General features: G+C 40.0%; 1 protein-coding gene across 1 annotated transcript; it reads left to right on the forward strand.

Annotated features, from left to right (window-relative positions):
- The first annotated feature begins 7,091 nt into the window (after positions 1-7,091).
- MPZL3 (myelin protein zero like 3) lies at positions 7,092-17,624 on the forward strand. Its single transcript, XM_063435406.1, has 6 exons — positions 7,092-7,205; positions 11,971-12,137; positions 13,370-13,580; positions 13,794-13,953; positions 14,871-14,955; positions 16,843-17,624. Exons 1-6 carry the CDS (start codon positions 7,166-7,168, stop codon positions 16,867-16,869), a joined length of 690 nt encoding a protein of 229 aa, XP_063291476.1. The 5' UTR covers positions 7,092-7,165; the 3' UTR covers positions 16,870-17,624.
- Positions 17,625-18,839: the final 1,215 nt, after the last annotated feature.

Here is an 18,839-nt window from a genome sequence, read left to right on the forward strand (position 1 = left end):
AGTCATTGGGCAATGCTGTACAATGTGTTGGCCCTTTATAAAAAAAAAAAAAGCCTATACCAGTGGAGGCTAACCTTGACCCCAGGTGATCTTAATCAATACTTCTCATAAAACATAGCATCTTAATCAATACTTCTCATAAAACACAGCATCATGGGAAATATAGAAACAAAACAACTAGAAGGGCCAGGCTTGGACATCAATGATGTATAATTATGACTGTTTTTTTGTTTAATTTGTGTGTGTTGTGTTCGTATTCTACATTTAATTTATTTTAAAAATATGCATTGGGGGAGGGGGGACAAAATGCAAGAAAATCAGATACTGCACTTCGTTTTGAACCAAAATTGGCAATAACACAACTCCATCTTTAAAACTGCATCAGATATGATTTGCAAGTGCATTAAAAATAAATTACAATTAAGGCATTAATATGTGGTTTATAACTTGTTGGTCTTCTGATTTTTAAAAGTATACGAATAAACCAGTTTAAATTCACTTTGAATATATATAATATAAAACGTATTAAGAATCTGAAAATCCCTGGGCCCCAAACACATTCAAATGTTACTTTTATGCAATCTCTGGGTACATGCTGCTTGGTATATCATTAATTCTCTGGGTACCAACTGTGCAGGGGCGTCATCTTCCAAATACAATGCGATGGACAAAAAAATGCAGTAGAAAATACACTGTACTCCTTCCTGGATAAATATAACATCTTGGGTGTGTGCATGCATCAATTAAGTAGTAATAAGTATGTAGAGATTCTTGCGCACATCTATTTTTTTCAAATGCTTAATCAGGCAGATGCTGTCATTGGAAAATCAAGTTCTTCTTGTTCCCACAGACAATTTGTGGAAAACTCCATAAAGTTTGGTAACAAGCGTCCCAAATTATGACATAACTCATGAGATGTTACGGTTCATACTTGGAGTTTAACAGGAAGTAATTGCCCAAAACTCCTATCACATTCTACCCATTAAACCGTTTCACCTCTGTTATCCTTGTGTCGCTTCTTTAAGATCGGACCCTAGTTATAATTCTGGTTTTATAAGGACCCTCTAGTAGAGACTTCACACTATAATCACTGCAACTTTGTGTAGTGGCTACAGTAAACACTCCTCTGCAGTTATAGTAGTGGAAGCAGAGTGACGGGGTTTGGCAGACCCCTGCTAATATCAAACAGCAGACAAATAATTTAGATAATACTAATGGACTGCAATCGAAGTTTTCTTGCACTATAACCATTACAATACGTGTGGATAGTTACGGTGATTAGAAAGTTGCTGATATTGAAAAAGGTGGATTGGTATAGGTTTCTGTAATAACAGTATAAATTGCTTCTAAATAATTTAGCTTCCTGCTCTGCAGATGAGATCTCATAAAAATCTGTTCTGAAGCACTGGGTGAGAGCCACAATGCTGTTATAATACTATGGGAACACGCTAATGAGTGCTGTATGGATTCTTGCTGTGGATATAGTTTTACTCAAAACTGAATAAGGAAAATAAAACCATTGCAACTCTTAAAGGAACATGATAGTGTCAGGAATACAAACATGTATTCCTGACACTATAGTTCTAAAAGTGCTGTTTAGGTCACCAGCCCCCCTGCCTCCGGTTAAAAAGTTGATTTACCAATTTGTTTTCCAGCGCCGGGCGGTCTCATCACAGCCGGCTCTGCCACACTCCACCTCCTTGGCTGAGATCATCAGTTTTAGTGATCTCATCCAATCCAATGCTTTCCCATTGGAAAGCATTGGGAGGCAAAACATTGCACCAGTCAACATCTCCTTATAAAGATGCATTTAATCAAGTCTGCAAGGACAGGGTGTAGACACCAGAACAACTACATTAACCCCTTAAGGACACATGACATGTCTGACACGTCATGATTCCCTTTTATTCCAGAAGTTTGGTCCTTAAGGGGTTAAAGGGGAAACTCCAGTGCCAGGAAAACAATCAGTTTTCCTGGCACTGCAGGTCCCCTCTCCCTCCCACCCCCCAGGTGAAAACCCCTTCAGTAACTTATCAGAGGCAGTGACTATGTCCCACGTCGCTGCTGCTTCCTCCGCCACCGCTCCTCCCAGTGATTGCGTCGGCCGGTGGGCGACTGATCCCGCCCACCGGCCGGGGAGACCTAATGCGCATGCGCTGCAATGCCGCGCATGCGCATTAGAGCTCCCCATAGGAAAGCATTGAAAATGCTTTCCTATGGGGAAATGATCGGCGCTGGAGGTCCTCACACAGTGTGAGGACGTCTAGTGACGCTCTAGCACAGGTTTCCTGTTCTATAAACCAGGAAGTGCCCTCTAGTGGATGTCTAGTAGACAGCCACTAAAGGTGGAGTTAACCCTGCAAGGTAATTATTGCAGTTTATAAAAAAAAACTGCAATAATTACGCTTGCAGGGTTAAGAGTAGTGGAAGTTGGCACCCAGACCACTCCAATGGGCAGAAGTGGTCTGGGTGCCTGGAGTGTCCCTTTAAGTTACATAGTTGAAAAGAAAAAGTTGAAAAGTTCAGCCTTCCTCACATGTTTCACTTCTAAGTTCACTTCTCAATTAGAAGCCTTTGATTGGGAAGGGCTTGCATAGGCTGCTTTGTATAAGAACTGCACCTTTTGTAAGCTCTTTTAAGTTACACCCCCAAGTATTCATGCATGTATTCATTGGGGGTATATCTACTATTTTTTTGTTTCCTCATGTTTTGATTGTGGAGTGATCCTTTAACTCCGTGAATGGACGCTGGAAGCTTTCAATGATTACGTCCGGCATCTTTAAAATCCCCATAGGAAAGCAGTATTCAATGCTTTCAGGAGGATAATCTCCAATGCATGTGCATGGCCCTTGCTGCGCATGTACATTAACTTCTACCCATTGCCAAGAGGTTTAAAAAAAACTTTTTTTTTTTTTTTTTACTCTTTCAACTTCCAAGCCTAAGGGACATGACAGTGTTAGGAATACACTTTTGTACCCCTAATGCTATAGTGTTTGTTTAAGTATAGCAATCCCCTATAAGGATAGCAAATAAGGGAGTTATCTACTAAACAACTAAAATATAAAAATTAAAAAAAGATTCTTTGTTTTGATCTTTCAGCTGTTTAGTAGATAACTCCCTATGTAGGATTTCCATATTTAAGGATACCAAAATAGATTGCTGTTCAGCAGATTTGGGGACCTTAAATATGGCAATCCCACGTAAAGATAGCAAATAGTTAAGTCAACTGCTAAACAGTCTAAAGATAAAAGAGGCGTCAACAAGGATTCCGGGTGACCAATCTGATTTCTGTGCAATTTCATTGTCTGACACCAGCATGCAAATCATCCCTTAAGAAGAGAAAGGTTAGGCATGTCCATCGTCGGTCACCAAGGATACTCACATGATCACATCTGTGGAAGAGGTACGTTATCGAAATGGAATAATAGCTCTCCAGAGTTTCCTGTACGCAGAATGTGGCTGCCACTTTCCCGATTGGACAAAAAAGGCCCCAGAAAAGGCTTGTACAGTGTGAGCATTTAATATCGCTCTGCGCATTAAGGGGGCTTTTCTTTTCCCAGAAACAGGACAATAGAGAAAACTCAGGATGGTGGAACAAGATCCCATAGAACCCAAAACCCGGAGTATCTTGCAGGATTTGAACATGTTGTTAAGTATTCCTAGAGTCTGAAATAAAATTGTATCAAAATACGAGAAATGTGCTGAGTGGATATTGAGCTGTGTATATATTTAGAAGCGATAAAACAAGTCCGTTTGCTTTGCCCAAGCTGAGATATTCAAGAATAGGACTTGGGCAGCTAGTGATTACATAATTCCTTCACAATCACAAAGCGTTCTGTTTAACCCCTTAACCCCTTAAGGACCAAACTTCTGGAATAAAAGGGAATCATGACAGGTCACACATGTCATGTGTCCTTAAGGGGTTAAGGACACATGACATGTGTGACATGTCATGATTCCCTTTTATTCCAGAAGTTTGGTCCTTAAGGGGTTAAACTGAGCGACTCTGTGCCAAGAGCTGAACAGAACATTTTTAAGGGGGGTGTATGTGAATGATCCGCACCCTGCAGCCACAACTCCCTAAATATTCATATAAACCATGACTGCAGCATCTTTTGCTACTGGCTGCATTATGATTACAGGGTATCGTTTGGGCTTGATGTGGGAGGAATTCCAAAATATGGAAAAGTTTATTGTGATTTATTATTGTAGCAGAGGCATAGGCGCCAGTCACTGGATTTCTATAGTGCTGTGCCACACAGGAGAGATTGGAATGCTGCATGGTCAGATATACACATTATTATTATTATTTATAACACATCAACCTATTCCACAGTACCTGAATGTATAGTAAATGTCATGCAGATAGTCTTACTGCTATATAGGATGGGCTCAGTGTTATGCTGGACAAAACCAGCCATTTACTGATATCTAGCAAGGCTTTTTGAGAGTTGTAATATCATATCAGCTGTAGGGAAACCTTTGTATGTCCAATAAATAATTTCAGGAAAGCAGTGCATAATATGTACCTAGTAACACAGATCTTATAACATTGGTTACTTACATCGACAGCCCAGGGCTCCTTGTACCTGGCAGCACAGATCCTGTAAGAACAGATCCTATAGGAGTGACTTACCTTGGTAGTCCAGATCTCCTTGTACCTGGTAACACAGATCCTATAGGGGTGACTTACCTTGGTAGTCCAGATCTCCTTGTACCTGGTAACATAGATCCTATAGGGGTGACTTACCTTGGTAGTCCAGGGCTCCTTGCACCTGGTAACACACATCCTATAGGGGTGACTTACCTTGGAAGTCCAGGGCTCCTTGTACCTGGTAACACAGATCCTATAGGGGTGACTTACCTTGGTAGTCCAGGGCTCCTTGTACCTGGTAACACAGATCCTATAGGGGTGACTTACCTTGGTAGTCCAGGGCTCTTTGTACCTGGTAACACAGATCCTATAGGGGTGACTTACCTTGGTAGTCCAGGGCTCTTTGTACCTGGCAACACAGATCCTATAGGGGTGACTTACCCTGGTAGTCCAGGGCTCCTTGTACCTGGTAACACAGATCCTTTAGGGGTGACTTACCTTGGTAGTCCAGGGCTCCTTGTACCTGGTAACACAGATCCTATAGGGGTGACTTACCTTGGTAGTCCAGGGCTCCTTGTACCTGGTAACACAGATCCTATAGGGGTGACTTACCTTGGTAGTCCAGGGCTCCTTGTACCTGGTAACATAGATCTTATAGGGGTGACTTACCTTGGTAGTCCAGGGCTCCTTGTACCTGGTAACACAGATCTAATAGGGGTGACTTACCTTGGTAGTCCAGGGCTCCTTGTACCTGGTAGCACAGATCCTATAGGGGTGACTTACCTTGGTAGTCCAGGGCTCCTTGTACCTGGTAACACAGATCTAATAGGGGTGACTTACCTTGGTAGTCCAGGGCTCCTTGTATCTGGTAGCACAGATCCTATAGGGGTGACTTACCTTGGTAGTCCAGGGCTCCTTGTACCTGGTAGCACAGATCCTATAGGGGTGACTTACCTTGGTAGTCCAGGGCTCCTTGTACCTGGTAACACAGATCCTATAGGGGTGACTTACCTTGGTAGTCCAGGGCTCCTTGTACCTGGTAACACAGATCCTATAGGGGTGACTTACCTTGGTAGTCCAGGGCTCCTTGTACCTGGTAACACAGATCCTATAGGGGTGACTTACCTTGGTAGTCCAGGGCTCCTTGTACCTGGTAACATAGATCTTATAGGGGTGACTTACCTTGGTAGTCCAGGGCTCCTTGTACCTGGTAACACAGATCTAATAGGGGTGACTTACCTTGGTAGTCCAGGGCTCCTTGTACCTGGTAGCACAGATCCTATAGGGGTGACTTACCTTGGTAGTCCAGGGCTCCTTGTACCTGGTAACACAGATCCTATAGGGGTGACTTACCTTGGTAGTCCAGGGCTCCTTGTACCTGGTAACACAGATCTAATAGGGGTGACTTACCTTGGTAGTCCAGGGCTCCTTGTACCTGGTAGCACAGATCCTATAGGGGTGACTTACCTTAGTAGTCCAGGGCTCCTTGTACCTGGTAACATAGATCTTATAGGGGTGACTTACCTTGGTAGTCCAGGGCTCCTTGTACCTGGTAACACAGATCTTATAGGGGTGACTTACCTTGGTAGTCCAGGGCTCCTTGTACCTGGTAGCACAGATCCTATAGGGGTGACTTACCTTGGTAGTCCAGGGCTCCTTGTACCTGGTAACATAGATCTTATAGGGGTGACTTACCTTGGTAGTCCAGGGCTCCTTGTACCTGGTAACACAGATCTTATAGGGGTGACTTACCTTGGTAGTCCAGGGCTCCTTGTACCTGGTAGCACAGATCCTATAGGGGTGACTTACCTTGGTAGTCCAGGGCTCCTTGTACCTGGTAACACAGATCCTATAGGGGTGACTTACCTTGGTAGTCCAGGGCTCCTTGTACCTGGTAACACAGATCCTATAGGGGTGACTTACCTTGGTAGTCCAGGGCTCCTTGTACCTGGTAACATAGATCTTATAGGGGTGACTTACCTTGGTAGTCCAGGGCTCCTTGTACCTGGTAACACAGATCTTATAGGGGTGACTTACCTTGGTAGTCCAGGGCTCCTTGTACCTGGTAGCACAGATCCTATAGGGGTGACTTACCTTGGTAGTCCAGGGCTCCTTGTACCTGGTAACACAGATCATATAGGGGTGACTTACCTTGGTAGTCCAGGGATTCTTGTACCTGGTAACACAGATCCTATAGGAGTGACCTACATTGGTAGTCCAGGGCTCCTTGTACCTGGTAACACAGATCCTATAGGGGTGACTTACCTTGGTAGTCCAGGGCTCCTTGTACCTGGTAACACAGATCCTATAGGGGTGACTTACCTTGGTAGTCCAGGGCTCCTTGTACCTGGTAACATAGATCTTATAACAGTAGGGAGTGACTTGCCTTGGTACCCAGGATTTGAGCTGCATTTCTCATGATGCTTAGCCAGTTCCCATCTCTCTGGGCTACCTGGACGAACAGGTTTGGGCACACTGACGTCACGCAGTGTGTCACTTCCGCCCTCTCACCTGAGCTTCTCACCTGGCCAGCAGACAGGAAGCGGCGAGCTGGACGGACAGGGCGCTGGGATGGGGGGGCTGTGGACTCGGCTCTTAGCGCTGCTGATCGGTGAGTGCACAGAGTGTATTAACCCATTATCTCCCGGGCTGGGGACACCCCGGCCTCTCTGTGCTGGGTCTGGCTTGTTTATACCGGGATTTACTAATGTGTCAACTCAGTGAGTTTAGATTGTTTACCAAAACAGAATAAAAACAGAGCTGATATTCTCTAAACTGGCCTTATTGGAATTCACCTTCACTTTACATTTTCCTTTGAAATTTATATATATATATAATTTTTATTTTTTTATTTTTTTTTTTATTTTTTTTAATGTCATTTATCATTCCACCCACGTTTAGACAGTTTGATGCTCATACAGTCCATCTGTATCTGGGTTATTGTAATGTCCCAGAAACTTTAAAACAATGTGATATTCCATGTTCTATGTAATACTTTCTATATTGTGTGCAATACATTCTATATAATGCAATCTATATTCTGTGTAATATATTCTATGTAATACAGTATATGTTCTGTGTAATACATTCTATGTAATACAGTATATGTTCTGTGTAATAAATTCTATATTGTGTGCAATGCATTCTTTATAATACAGTCTATAGTCTGTGTAATAGATTCTATATGTTTATATTCTGTACAATACATTCCATGGTATATGTTATACATTCTATGTTCTATATATTATACATCTTACAGTCTATGTAATGTTTTGTTTTACAGATTCACCATGTTTACCTGTATATGTATTACTGCACCGTCCTTTAGGGTGGTACATGAAAAGTGCTGACCTGCCGTTTGTAGCCTTCATATGCTGCAGAATCCCTTCTTTATATAATGTTAATTCTAGGTTCTGTGGTGGAGCACTTTTCATGAACTGACATGAAGAGTAGGATGGAAATGCATTCAAAAATAAATGTGGGGTCGGGCATCCTTAATCCTCCCCCACTGCATGAAAATCTTAAATTATATTCAACATAAAAGTAAATGTAACATAGCTAATTGATCACCAACTAGCCTCTCTAGCTGTACCCATTGTACCTCCAAAGTTGGTTTTGATAAAACAGAAAGGAGGGACAGCGTCAAGGAACTATAACCACTTCAAAGAGAGAAAGTGTTTAGAGTGCTCAGAATATCCCTTTATCATCTAAACCATTTGTCTCTCTATGCATACATCAGACAGGCACCTAATATGGTGTTTACACTAATGCAATATTAGTGTTAATGTCATCCAAAATAGACACTGCTGGTTAGCAGCATATGGCGTATGATGAAGGTGAACATGAAAATCTTTTGAATACAGCGCTGCGGTATATGTTGGCGCTATATAACCAATTTTAATTATCAATGGCTGTCTGTCTGACATGCATGTTCTCAGTGTAAACATTGTAATTTGTTAAAACCAGCAGTGTTTATATTATCCAAGTAAAGGGACATCATCTGTACACCAAAACCACTACATTAAGATGTGGTGGTTTAGTGCATACTGTCCATTTAATAAAGGTATGTGCAGTAGGAAATTTTTTTTACCAAGTAATTATTCACTTACAGCAATATGGGCTGCTTAACTGGACAAATTGGGCACTCGCCAAGACTAAATCTCTGCATTTCAGAGACATGAGGCTGAGTGAAAATTTTGAACCCTATCCTCCATAGTAATACTCTTACGATCCCTGTATTGACTCCTTCTACTGTCCCACAGAGCTGAACCATTGCTGGAACATGCTGTCCCAACACACTATCCCTGCCCCTAGCCCCCTTATTTATTCTGTCCCCAGCACCCCTGGCTCATTCTGTCAATTACTGGCAGTATCCTTATCTCATCTTGCACCCCCCCCCCCCCCCCCTACTCAGTGGTTTCACTGTGTCCTTGTGATTGCGTTGCTCTTTTCACCTCCACCTACTCCTCCCCCGTTGCATTGACCAAGCTATGCCCAGCACCTCCGCCTACCTTGTTCCACTAATCCTAATCCCATCATCAGTGACCCTTCAGTCTTTTCCCCCACCCAGTGGCCTCACTATCACTATCTTGTCCCCACCCTATTAGTCGTCTTGCTATCCCCGGGTATTCCTCAATTGGATAAAGAGGGACACTTTCATTTTAAAAGAAGAATAATGTATCTTACTTACACAGACCGACTTTTAAACACATTTATTGTAATTTAAAGACACATTACTGGGAGTATTATGGCTGTGGACCTCTGTGATACACTTGGACACACCAGCAATCTGGAACACCTAGAAAAGAGGGACATTAGGATAAAAAAAGAGGGACAGAGGGATATGCACCCACAAAAGTGATGGTCCTTCCAAAATACGGACACTTGGGAGCTATGTCCCCTGTTTGTGGGTTCACTATTCGTGCTTTTTCCTTGTCACTTTCACTCATATTGATTTCTATTCCTCCTCGTCCCCCCACGTTGCTCTCATTCATGGATTTTCATGTTCCTGTATAATGGTTCTGGCCTCACTGCACTTGGCGCTTCCTCCTCCTCTCCACCTGTTGCGGCTGATCTACCTTAGCTCAACATTCTCCTATTCCCTTGCTATGGCTCATCTATCTCTGACTGTTCCTCCCCCTGATGTGGCCTTTCCCCCACCCCATTCTTTGTCATCCTGTCCCCAATGCTCTTGCACTGATCATGCAATCCATTACTTCGCTTCTTTCCTTTGTTCATCCTTACTTGGATTTGTTTACCTCAAACCGCTTTTTAGGCTGTGTTGTGTTCTACCCATCTCCCTGTGTTGACTTAGTTTAAAGATGAAATGGTGACACACAGAGAAATGTTGTATTTACTACAATTTAGTGATTTCCACCAAGGAATAGTTATTTACCAACATAACTGCAATATTGATTGTAAAACCATTGTGATTTGTCTATCTGAGTTATTGTCTGGATTATGAAACGGAAAAACAATGGTACGGCTATTCTAATTTTATAAATAGAAAAAATATATATTATACGTATTTTATAATGTATTTATACATTACAAGAAATATATGTAAGCTTTTTTACTACATATATTAAATGACTTCAGTGGTGTGGTTGAAGTGTATATTGATTTTTACTTATAAAAACTTCTCCTTTATTGAAAATCCATTAAGCCCTTAAGGACCAAACTTCTGGCATAAAAGGGAATCATGACATGTCAGACATGTCATGTGTCCTTAAGGGGTTAAAAAGTATATCATAATGAGGATATAGAAAAAAGTGCACAATAATGTATCAAAATAACATAACTCTGAGAACCCCACATGCTTTATGCATTTCATGCTACTCAAACTCAGCTTATCAATAAGTGAGTAGCACGAAACGCGTAAGGCACGTTGTCGTCAGGATAAAGTTATTTTGATACATTTGTGTGCACTGTTTTCGATGTTCTCATCATGAAATGCTTTCTAATGGAGTTTAAATAAAAGAGAAGTTTCTATCCTTGAAATGTTGGTTTTCACGATGGATGCCACCCAAGTTCAGCGCTGGCTACTACACCGACCTCGGGTGATCTTTTTCTGGACTTAGTCTAGTCCACAGCTGAGTTGGTGAGCACGACCTTCCTGTTTTAATCGATGGAATTTTGCTTAGAGATATCTTTGCAATTTTATGAAATACAAATTTCCTTTATTAAATATACTGATTTGTTTGCCGTTTGTCTATTTGATCTTAAAATTAAAAACTATAACCAGCTTGGTGGATGTTAAAGGAACATTTCAAATAATGTAACCACTACAGCACACTGCAGTGGTTATGGTGCCAGGTGTGCCTTGACGCTCCTCTGTTGCAAGTAGTTAAACTGGTACTTCCTTGCCTGGGGTCCACTTGCCTGGGGTCCACTGGATGCTGCTTTCCAACTCCATTACTTCCAACTCAGAGCCAGAAGCTGTATGTCTGAGCTAAGGTGAGAACAATAAACTAGCCCTGAAGTGCAGAGTTCAAAGCTAAGCTGACTGTAAGAAGTAGTGGAGGTGGGCAGCAGCAGTTTGACTACTTTCATTGAGCTCTACGCAAACTAGGAAGTGACTCAACCAGTTCATGATGCTCACCTACCTTTATATAGCACTGCTCAACTAATGCCAGACATAATGTTTCATGGACCCAACAAGGATTTCTGGGATTTGTAGTTTAATTGTATCCGTTTTCCTCTGTAGAAGATAGCTGAACTACAACTTCTATAAACATAAGTCAGGACATTGTGAACAGTAGTAGTTTTTGATGCACACAAGCCACTTTTATTTACATGCTTATGCCTGAGGCTGATAGAGTGTGAGCATAAAAGGCAAAGTTAATCAGAAACAACTAATGCAAAATGTCACCCAGCATTACTAAGTTTAACTTCCTTGCATATTGCACTAAATGTGGACGTTACATAGTTACATAGCTGAAAAGAGACTTGTGTCCATCAAGTCCAGCCTTCCTCACATATGTTTTTGCTGTTGATCCAAAAGAAGGCAAAAAAAACTAGTCTGAAGCGCTTCCAATTTTGCCACAAACTAGGAAAAAATTCCTTCTTGACCCCAAAATAGCAGTCAGATGTTTCCTTGGATCAAGCAGCTATTACCCCACTAATTAGAAATTATATCCCTGTATGTTATGTTTTTGGAAGTATTTATCCAATTGCAGTTTAAACATCTGTATGGACTCTGATGTAACCAACTTTTTGCAGTAATGCTTGCAGTATTCCTATAAGATAAATTGCTGATGATTAAAACACCTGCATTTTTCTGACTTGTCTTCACTTTTTGGTCTTTTTTTCTATTACTCTATATGAAGCTGTGTTTGTCCCCGTTTTCACCCCCTGCTCCTCCATATCTTTTTCAGGCATGCAGGGAGTGTTCTGTATACAGGTTAAAATGGAAACAGCTGTGTATGGCATTGTAGGAGGAACAGTTAAGTTATGGTGCAGCTTCTCCTCGAACTACCCCACTTCTGACTTTGTCACCGTGGACTGGAGCTATCGACTTCCAGAAGGTGGTCCCACTGACACTGTGAGTAGCGGACATGGCTGGGAAGGAGATATGTAAATTACATAGGGATCATTCATTAAACCTGAAATTCTAAGGAATTTGCAATGGAAATTCTCAATGTAACCCCTTGTGAATTATCTACATTTCCTATTATGGGAAAAATAATTTTTTGGATTGCAATATCTTTTGAATACAAAAAAATAAATTATGATATGGGAATCTTTTTACATTGCAATCTATATATTTATTGGGTTATTTCTGTATTAGAAGTTCATAATCTATTTCACTGGTAAATGGCAGAGAATTGTGCGGTTACACTGTAGAGGTGCTCTATATACCAAAACTACTTCCTTTAAAGGAGAACTATAATAACCATAATCGCTGCAGTTCATTGTAAAGCTTATGGTCCATACGGTCAATGGGTGCCATCCTCCTGTTTTGTGTGAAACCATTTTTAAGCTGTTTGACAGAACCCACGGCTCTCATTACATCTGCAGCCTGGCTTCCCTGCTGTGGCTTAGCATTAGCTTGTCCAACTTCGGGTGTTAGGGTTGGCTGACAACGCTGAGGTGGGTTAACCTAGTTCTCATACACTTACCAAATTAAGATCTTTTTTTTTTTAATGCTCTTGAACAAAACAGTTAAAATAAAATATGCATGTGCTATTTTTTTCCCCCTACATTCCTTTAAAAGTCTCAAAGATTCTACCTGTTCATAGCTGTAGAAATGACTTCTACAGCTATGATGCCCCTCCTTCTTTTTGCCTAACCTGAACTTCCTTGTTCGTGCTGAGCACTGTCCGATCAAATCTTTCTCATGAGGAAGATTGCATGTACAATGATCATTAGTGAGACTGCAGGGACTGGGTATTTGCGCCAAAACCACTTCATTACGCTGAAGTGGTTTTGGTGCATAATGTCTCTTTAATGGGCCTGGGTTGTTCCTTTAATATTTAACAACTTGATTTTCATGAAATATGTTTTTTTGCATTTGAATTGTCAGAGGTCCAGAACTACTTCATATTTAATAGACTAATATCGATGTAGGGCTTTATTGATTTTATTCAATTTGCATCTTTAAAACTAGAAACCAGGGAATTGGTAGATCCCCTTGAGACTGGCAAAATATCATGTGAATAGTAGTAGCTATACAACAGCTGTCATTTGGTCACTGCTTGTTTAAACAATATTTCTAATAAAAGGTGTCCTTATACAGAGAACAACCTATCTCAAACCCTCCTTTCTGTCCTCCAGATTTTACACTACCAGTCCAAGGCATACCCCATTCTACAGGGAGCTTTCAAGGATCGGGTGAAGTGGGAGGGAGATATGAAAAGAGGAGATGCCTCAATATCACTGATTGACCTGAAACTCACAGATAATGGAACATTCTCCTGCACTGTACGAAATCCACCAGATGTCCATGGAAATGTCCCTCAGACCAAGCTCACTGTAACTGTGGAGAGTACGTATGACTGCCTCAGCATCTTCCAAAGGAAGTGTGTTTGGCTATCCATTTTGTGTATCCAGTGTAGTATCAAAATATAGCTTCCTTTTGTCCATATTTCTTAAATAGTGTCATTTTCCTGCTGAGGAGAACCTTATCCCTGTAAATTTTCCCCTCCTCTGTAGAAACACGTTTCAGTAGTAGTAATGTTGTGTTCTGTGTATCCACCAGGCCTCCACTTCAAGTTCACCTCGGTCATTCTTCTCTCCGGTATGGTATTCATCCCTGCATTTCTGGTTACTTTAGTCTTGCTGATCAGGATGAGATATGCAATCAAGAGGGGTAGATCTAAAGACCAGAAATTAAAGAAATGTCCCATTGAAGCCCAAGAGTGAGTGATGACTTGCTGTGTCACGTTTTTTATCTTTGGTTGCATTCTTTGTGTATTGTATGTTTATTACAGTGCTATAGGTGTATAAAAAACCCTGTTGTATCATTTCAGTCCTTTCCTGTCAAGTGTTTCACGTGCTGAATTGTATGATTATGAGACCATTGACTTGTGTTGATCATGTGATCATTTTTTGGATTGCGGACTACTCTTTTATTTATTTTTTTAGTATCCTACATTCCTCATCTTTTAATGTATTATTTCGGGAAACCTTTTTACTGTTACTTTCCTTATCTAGATCTATTAAAGATTCTAAAAACCAATCCAGAGAATTTGTCGTTCTAACCTGACGAATCATTAAAGGAACACTGTAGCGTTTGAAATACAAACCTTAATTCCTAATGTGATAGTGTGCCTTGTCCCCTATGTCATAGGTCACACTTTCCCCATTGAAAGGGTTAAACGGACAGGGACACTGCACACGGATAACTTCAATGAGATAATGTGGTCTGGCTTCTTATAGTGTCTCTTTAAACCTTATGTAACTGAAGACAGATATTGCCCACTCTCTCCACACTTGGCTTTTTGAAATCAGACAAAATAGCTTTGGTATCAGTTGCTCTCCATTTAAATAACAGTAAAACAGAGATATCAGTCCTTGATATACTATATGAGGACTGAATGAAGACTGTTTAAGTATTTATTAAAAAAACACACAACTCTTCTACTAATTATAGCACCCGTCCTGTAATTTGCTCAAGAACCAATACAACCAGTACTGACCGTAATATCATGTAGTTGTTGTGGAATTAGAGATCACTGTTTTGACTTGTATAAAAAAAATCCTTTATAACCAGTCTATTTTGTTCCCAATCTCTCTCTTCACTGATATATTTTTTTTTTTGCTATCTTTTCCACAGTTGTGGCAGCTCATCCCCTCTTCTTCCCAATGCATCATTAGATCAGACTCCTAATAACTTGTGGCAGTGCTGTGTCCGTTTCGTGGTAAGTTTATTTTGCTTTTATGATTTTTTAATTTTTTTTTATACCTTTTTGACTACATGCTGGTTTAGGTATTACTTCTTATTATGGTGACAATTTCTTTAAAACAATGTGTGCCCCTCCAGTTAAAGGCTATTTCAGATATTACAACAAACTAAGTTTATGTTCTTTCTGGTATGGGAAACATCCTTACTGGGAAACTTGTACGGTCTATGTCATCTGCCTCAGATTCTTGTATAAAAGATTATTCCATCCCATTGATTATGCCACAATTTGAATCCAGCCTTCCACTAACCTGAGTTAATGGCAGCAACTGCAAATATCAAATGCTGTTCAGGAGAGTAAATCTCCATAAGACTTCATGTCATCTGGTGAGACCGCACACTGCATGGTGGCCATCAACACATTACAGACAATAATGCACAAATCATGTTCTCACTGTGCGACATGGGGTATTAAGGCATGGTTTGAAATAATGTGTTTGTGTGTGTGTGTGTAGTCCATAAACCTCTGTATAATTCACAACACTTAAACAGAGTCCTGTGTAGCTTTATCTGTTCTGCTTTGAAGCTGAAGTGAATCTTTACAAAGATTGGAAAGTGCAGGGGAGAATGTTTAGGTCAATAACTTATCCATTAACTGGCGTCTGCTAAGTACACATAGAGCTAATGAAAAAGGGAGGATGGTCTTAAATGTTAATTCTAACAAAAGAAGCGAAAAGAAAACAATCTAGTGCCCCAACCAGGAGCAGATACAAAACACCTAAATAAATAATCGCTAAGTGCAAGTCTAAATATAAATATAGAACGATAACTGAATATGTACGCAAAAAAATAAAATGTAGATCTACTAAACAGTGAGTTGATAGAAATGGATAACTGTAGAAAAACAATTGAATCAAATATCAAGATAAAAATGGATACAAAGAATAATCAAGTAATTAATAAAAAAAAAAGTGTACAATGTATCAGTATGCTTCTTTTATTACTATTTTTTTCTTAATATTCAGCCTGGGCAGGGGGCTGTTAATAACAGTTATTTAGTGGATACACACCTCTTTTAGACCATAATCTCTTCCTTCCTATCGGAGAGGAATTACTCCCTCTTGATTTATTTGTTATTTAAATGTTAATACTACCTCGGTGTTAAATATTATTGGAAAATGGTTGGTCCTGATATACACTGCCTTGTTGGTCGTTAAATAGAATATATTCTCCTATCACATAAAGTCTTGGTGTTCCTTGATGATGTGCTATAGCTCGGGCTTATTTTAAGTCCTAACTTACAAACCAGGCCTGAAGGTCACTTGCAATCTCTGTATTTGAGTGAATACAGAAATATGTTTGTGAGGAACATCAACATGTATAAATACAAGGGTGAAATTCTTTGCATGGTTACTTTTGCAGGGGACCAGGACAAATTTGCATATGCGAGCCCTTATAAACATATAAAGGTTACAATCCTTAGATACTATACAAACAAAAAGACAAAAAACGTATTGCAGGGGTGCATGTGAAGGGGGATGCTGTGTGAATGCATTGATACGAGGAGTAATATTCCAACAGAAGTCTTAAACATTTCTACTGCTGCTTATAAATAATCCATCTTGATTCATAGTGAAAGTTCCAATTATATTGCAAAATAGTAATCTATCTATTCAACTTAATCGCCTCCAAAATGTTGTGGGTCAGCACCTACCTATCGTTTTGTAGCCTTCTAAGGTGCAATTGTATTGAAGAAACATCAAAATGAAAGAATAATTTTTCTATTTGTTTAAAATATTTCTTATTACTGCAAACAGATCAGATGGACTTTGAGCAATTGTATAATTTTTGGTCCCAGCACGATGCACATTAAATGAGGATTTCTAAACCCTTCTTTAACTTGCAGGGAACAGATTATGATGATGACTGTTGACAATGATGACTGTCTTCAGCAAATGGTGCTTTTTAAACCTGCTATGAAGATTCACGCACCAACTGTGAAGTCTACACGTACATGAGAAAACCGTAAACAGATCCCGGAGTCCCACAATTCAATGTACGAAAGCAAATCATAGCGCATTCTTTCAGTGTGGAGGGATTGTTTGATATCTGATCAATATTTATGGATATTGCTGCAGCATGAAATTATATACTTTTACTGAGCAACATATTGTATTAAAATATAATGCTAACTCCCTATTTAAGGGGTATTTTCTAAGGATGCCACACAAAGAAAAGTATTTTTTTAATTAAACTTCCCGGTTTTGTTTTTTGCTTTTTTTGTGTGTGTGTCATTTTAATGTCAATTTCTGTAATTTTTCTTTGGACTTGTGGCTGAGGAGGAAAAATGTTATTAAAATGCTCTTAAAGGAACAATCCAAGCAACACACTCATAATATATTCTGCTGTAGTGGTTCTGGTGCCCAGAATGTCACGTTGTCCTCCCAGAAGAAGAAGTGAAAATGTTTTATGTCCCACTAGATGCTTGCTGTTGCTGTAAGCCTCTTCTACCGAGCTAACTCGGGTCATGCACTCATTGGTGTGAGCACCCAGCTGTTGACACTTACAGCCAATCAGAACTGCCCTGCACGGCAGGGCTTAGCTCCGTGAATGTAAATGGAAGGTCTTCTGGCAGCAGCGTAGGCGATAGCAGTTGACCAGTAAAAACCAGGTAAATTGTCAAACCATTCTTAACCCCTTAAGGATACATGACATGTGTGACATGTCATGATTCCCTTTTATTCCAGAAGTTTGGTCCTTAAGGGGTTAAACGGTTTGACTGCATACTCTGGAGGGCGTCAGGGCACCCCACCACCATAACCCACTTTAGCAGGCTATAGTGGTTTGTTTTCATGGAGTTTTCATTTAAATTTAGGTTATATCTGTATCGGAAAACATGTGGATACAGTGTGTTTTAAGGCTCCCACCATGTTATACATGAATTGATAATATGCAAGATTCATCTTCTAGCAGTTTTAGTAAGGACAGGTAGTTGAAATGTCAATCTCTAATTTAAAACGAAGGGATTTAATTGCAACCTAGTAACACCTCTAAATGGCAGTCACTCAGACTGCCAATAGAGGTGCTTCCTGGGCCAGTGCTCGCGTAGCGTCTCTACCCTCTGCATGGAGACGCTGAATGTTCCACATAGCGATGCATTGATTCATTGCATCTCTATGAGGATAAGTTTATTGGTGCAGTGTGGCTTTTGCAGTACATGCGCAATAGCCTCCCAGTGGTTTCCTATGGGATCATGGAATATGACGATCTCCGCCGCCGCAGCTAGACCGGCACGATGCTGGGAAAAAAAGTTGAGTAACAACATCTTTGTAATGTAAAGAGAGGATGGCCAGGAAGCTAAATAGTGATTTTACTGCTATAGTGCTAAGAATACATGTTTGTGTTTTTTTTTTAAGTTTTTCACTTTTTAGTTATTAAGTATTTTCCATATTTGTTACATGTGAGATGTGTGCCTATCAAGCTTCATATGGATATCACGATCTTGCTTTCCGAAACTGAGATTTTACAATTTCTATGTTTAGTACGACATTCCTTACTGGCCCTAACTCAACCTCACTCCCTACAGGAATAAATATAGCAAATGCTTTTTATATCTGTGATGAAGAATTTTATTTTGTGTGCTTTCATTGTGTAAATGCATATTTTTATGAAGTCTTTAACAAAGTGTGCGTTGCCTGTAAAAATAGAACACGCAATCATTAAAGTTACCACATACATGCTTTTCTAAAATTAATCCTCAGATCATCAAAATCCTTTGTGTACAATACAATAAAACTTGTCTAGCTAACCAAATTTTTTTTTTTTTACTTGTACTTTTGTGTTTTTAAAATAGCATGTGTTCCGTTATTTAAAAATAACCTATTTTTGTAAAAAGATATATTA

The sequence above is a fragment of the Pelobates fuscus genome, chromosome 11 (genome assembly GCF_036172605.1).
Source record: "Pelobates fuscus isolate aPelFus1 chromosome 11, aPelFus1.pri, whole genome shotgun sequence".
In the NCBI taxonomy this organism is placed as follows: domain Eukaryota; kingdom Metazoa; phylum Chordata; class Amphibia; order Anura; family Pelobatidae; genus Pelobates; species Pelobates fuscus.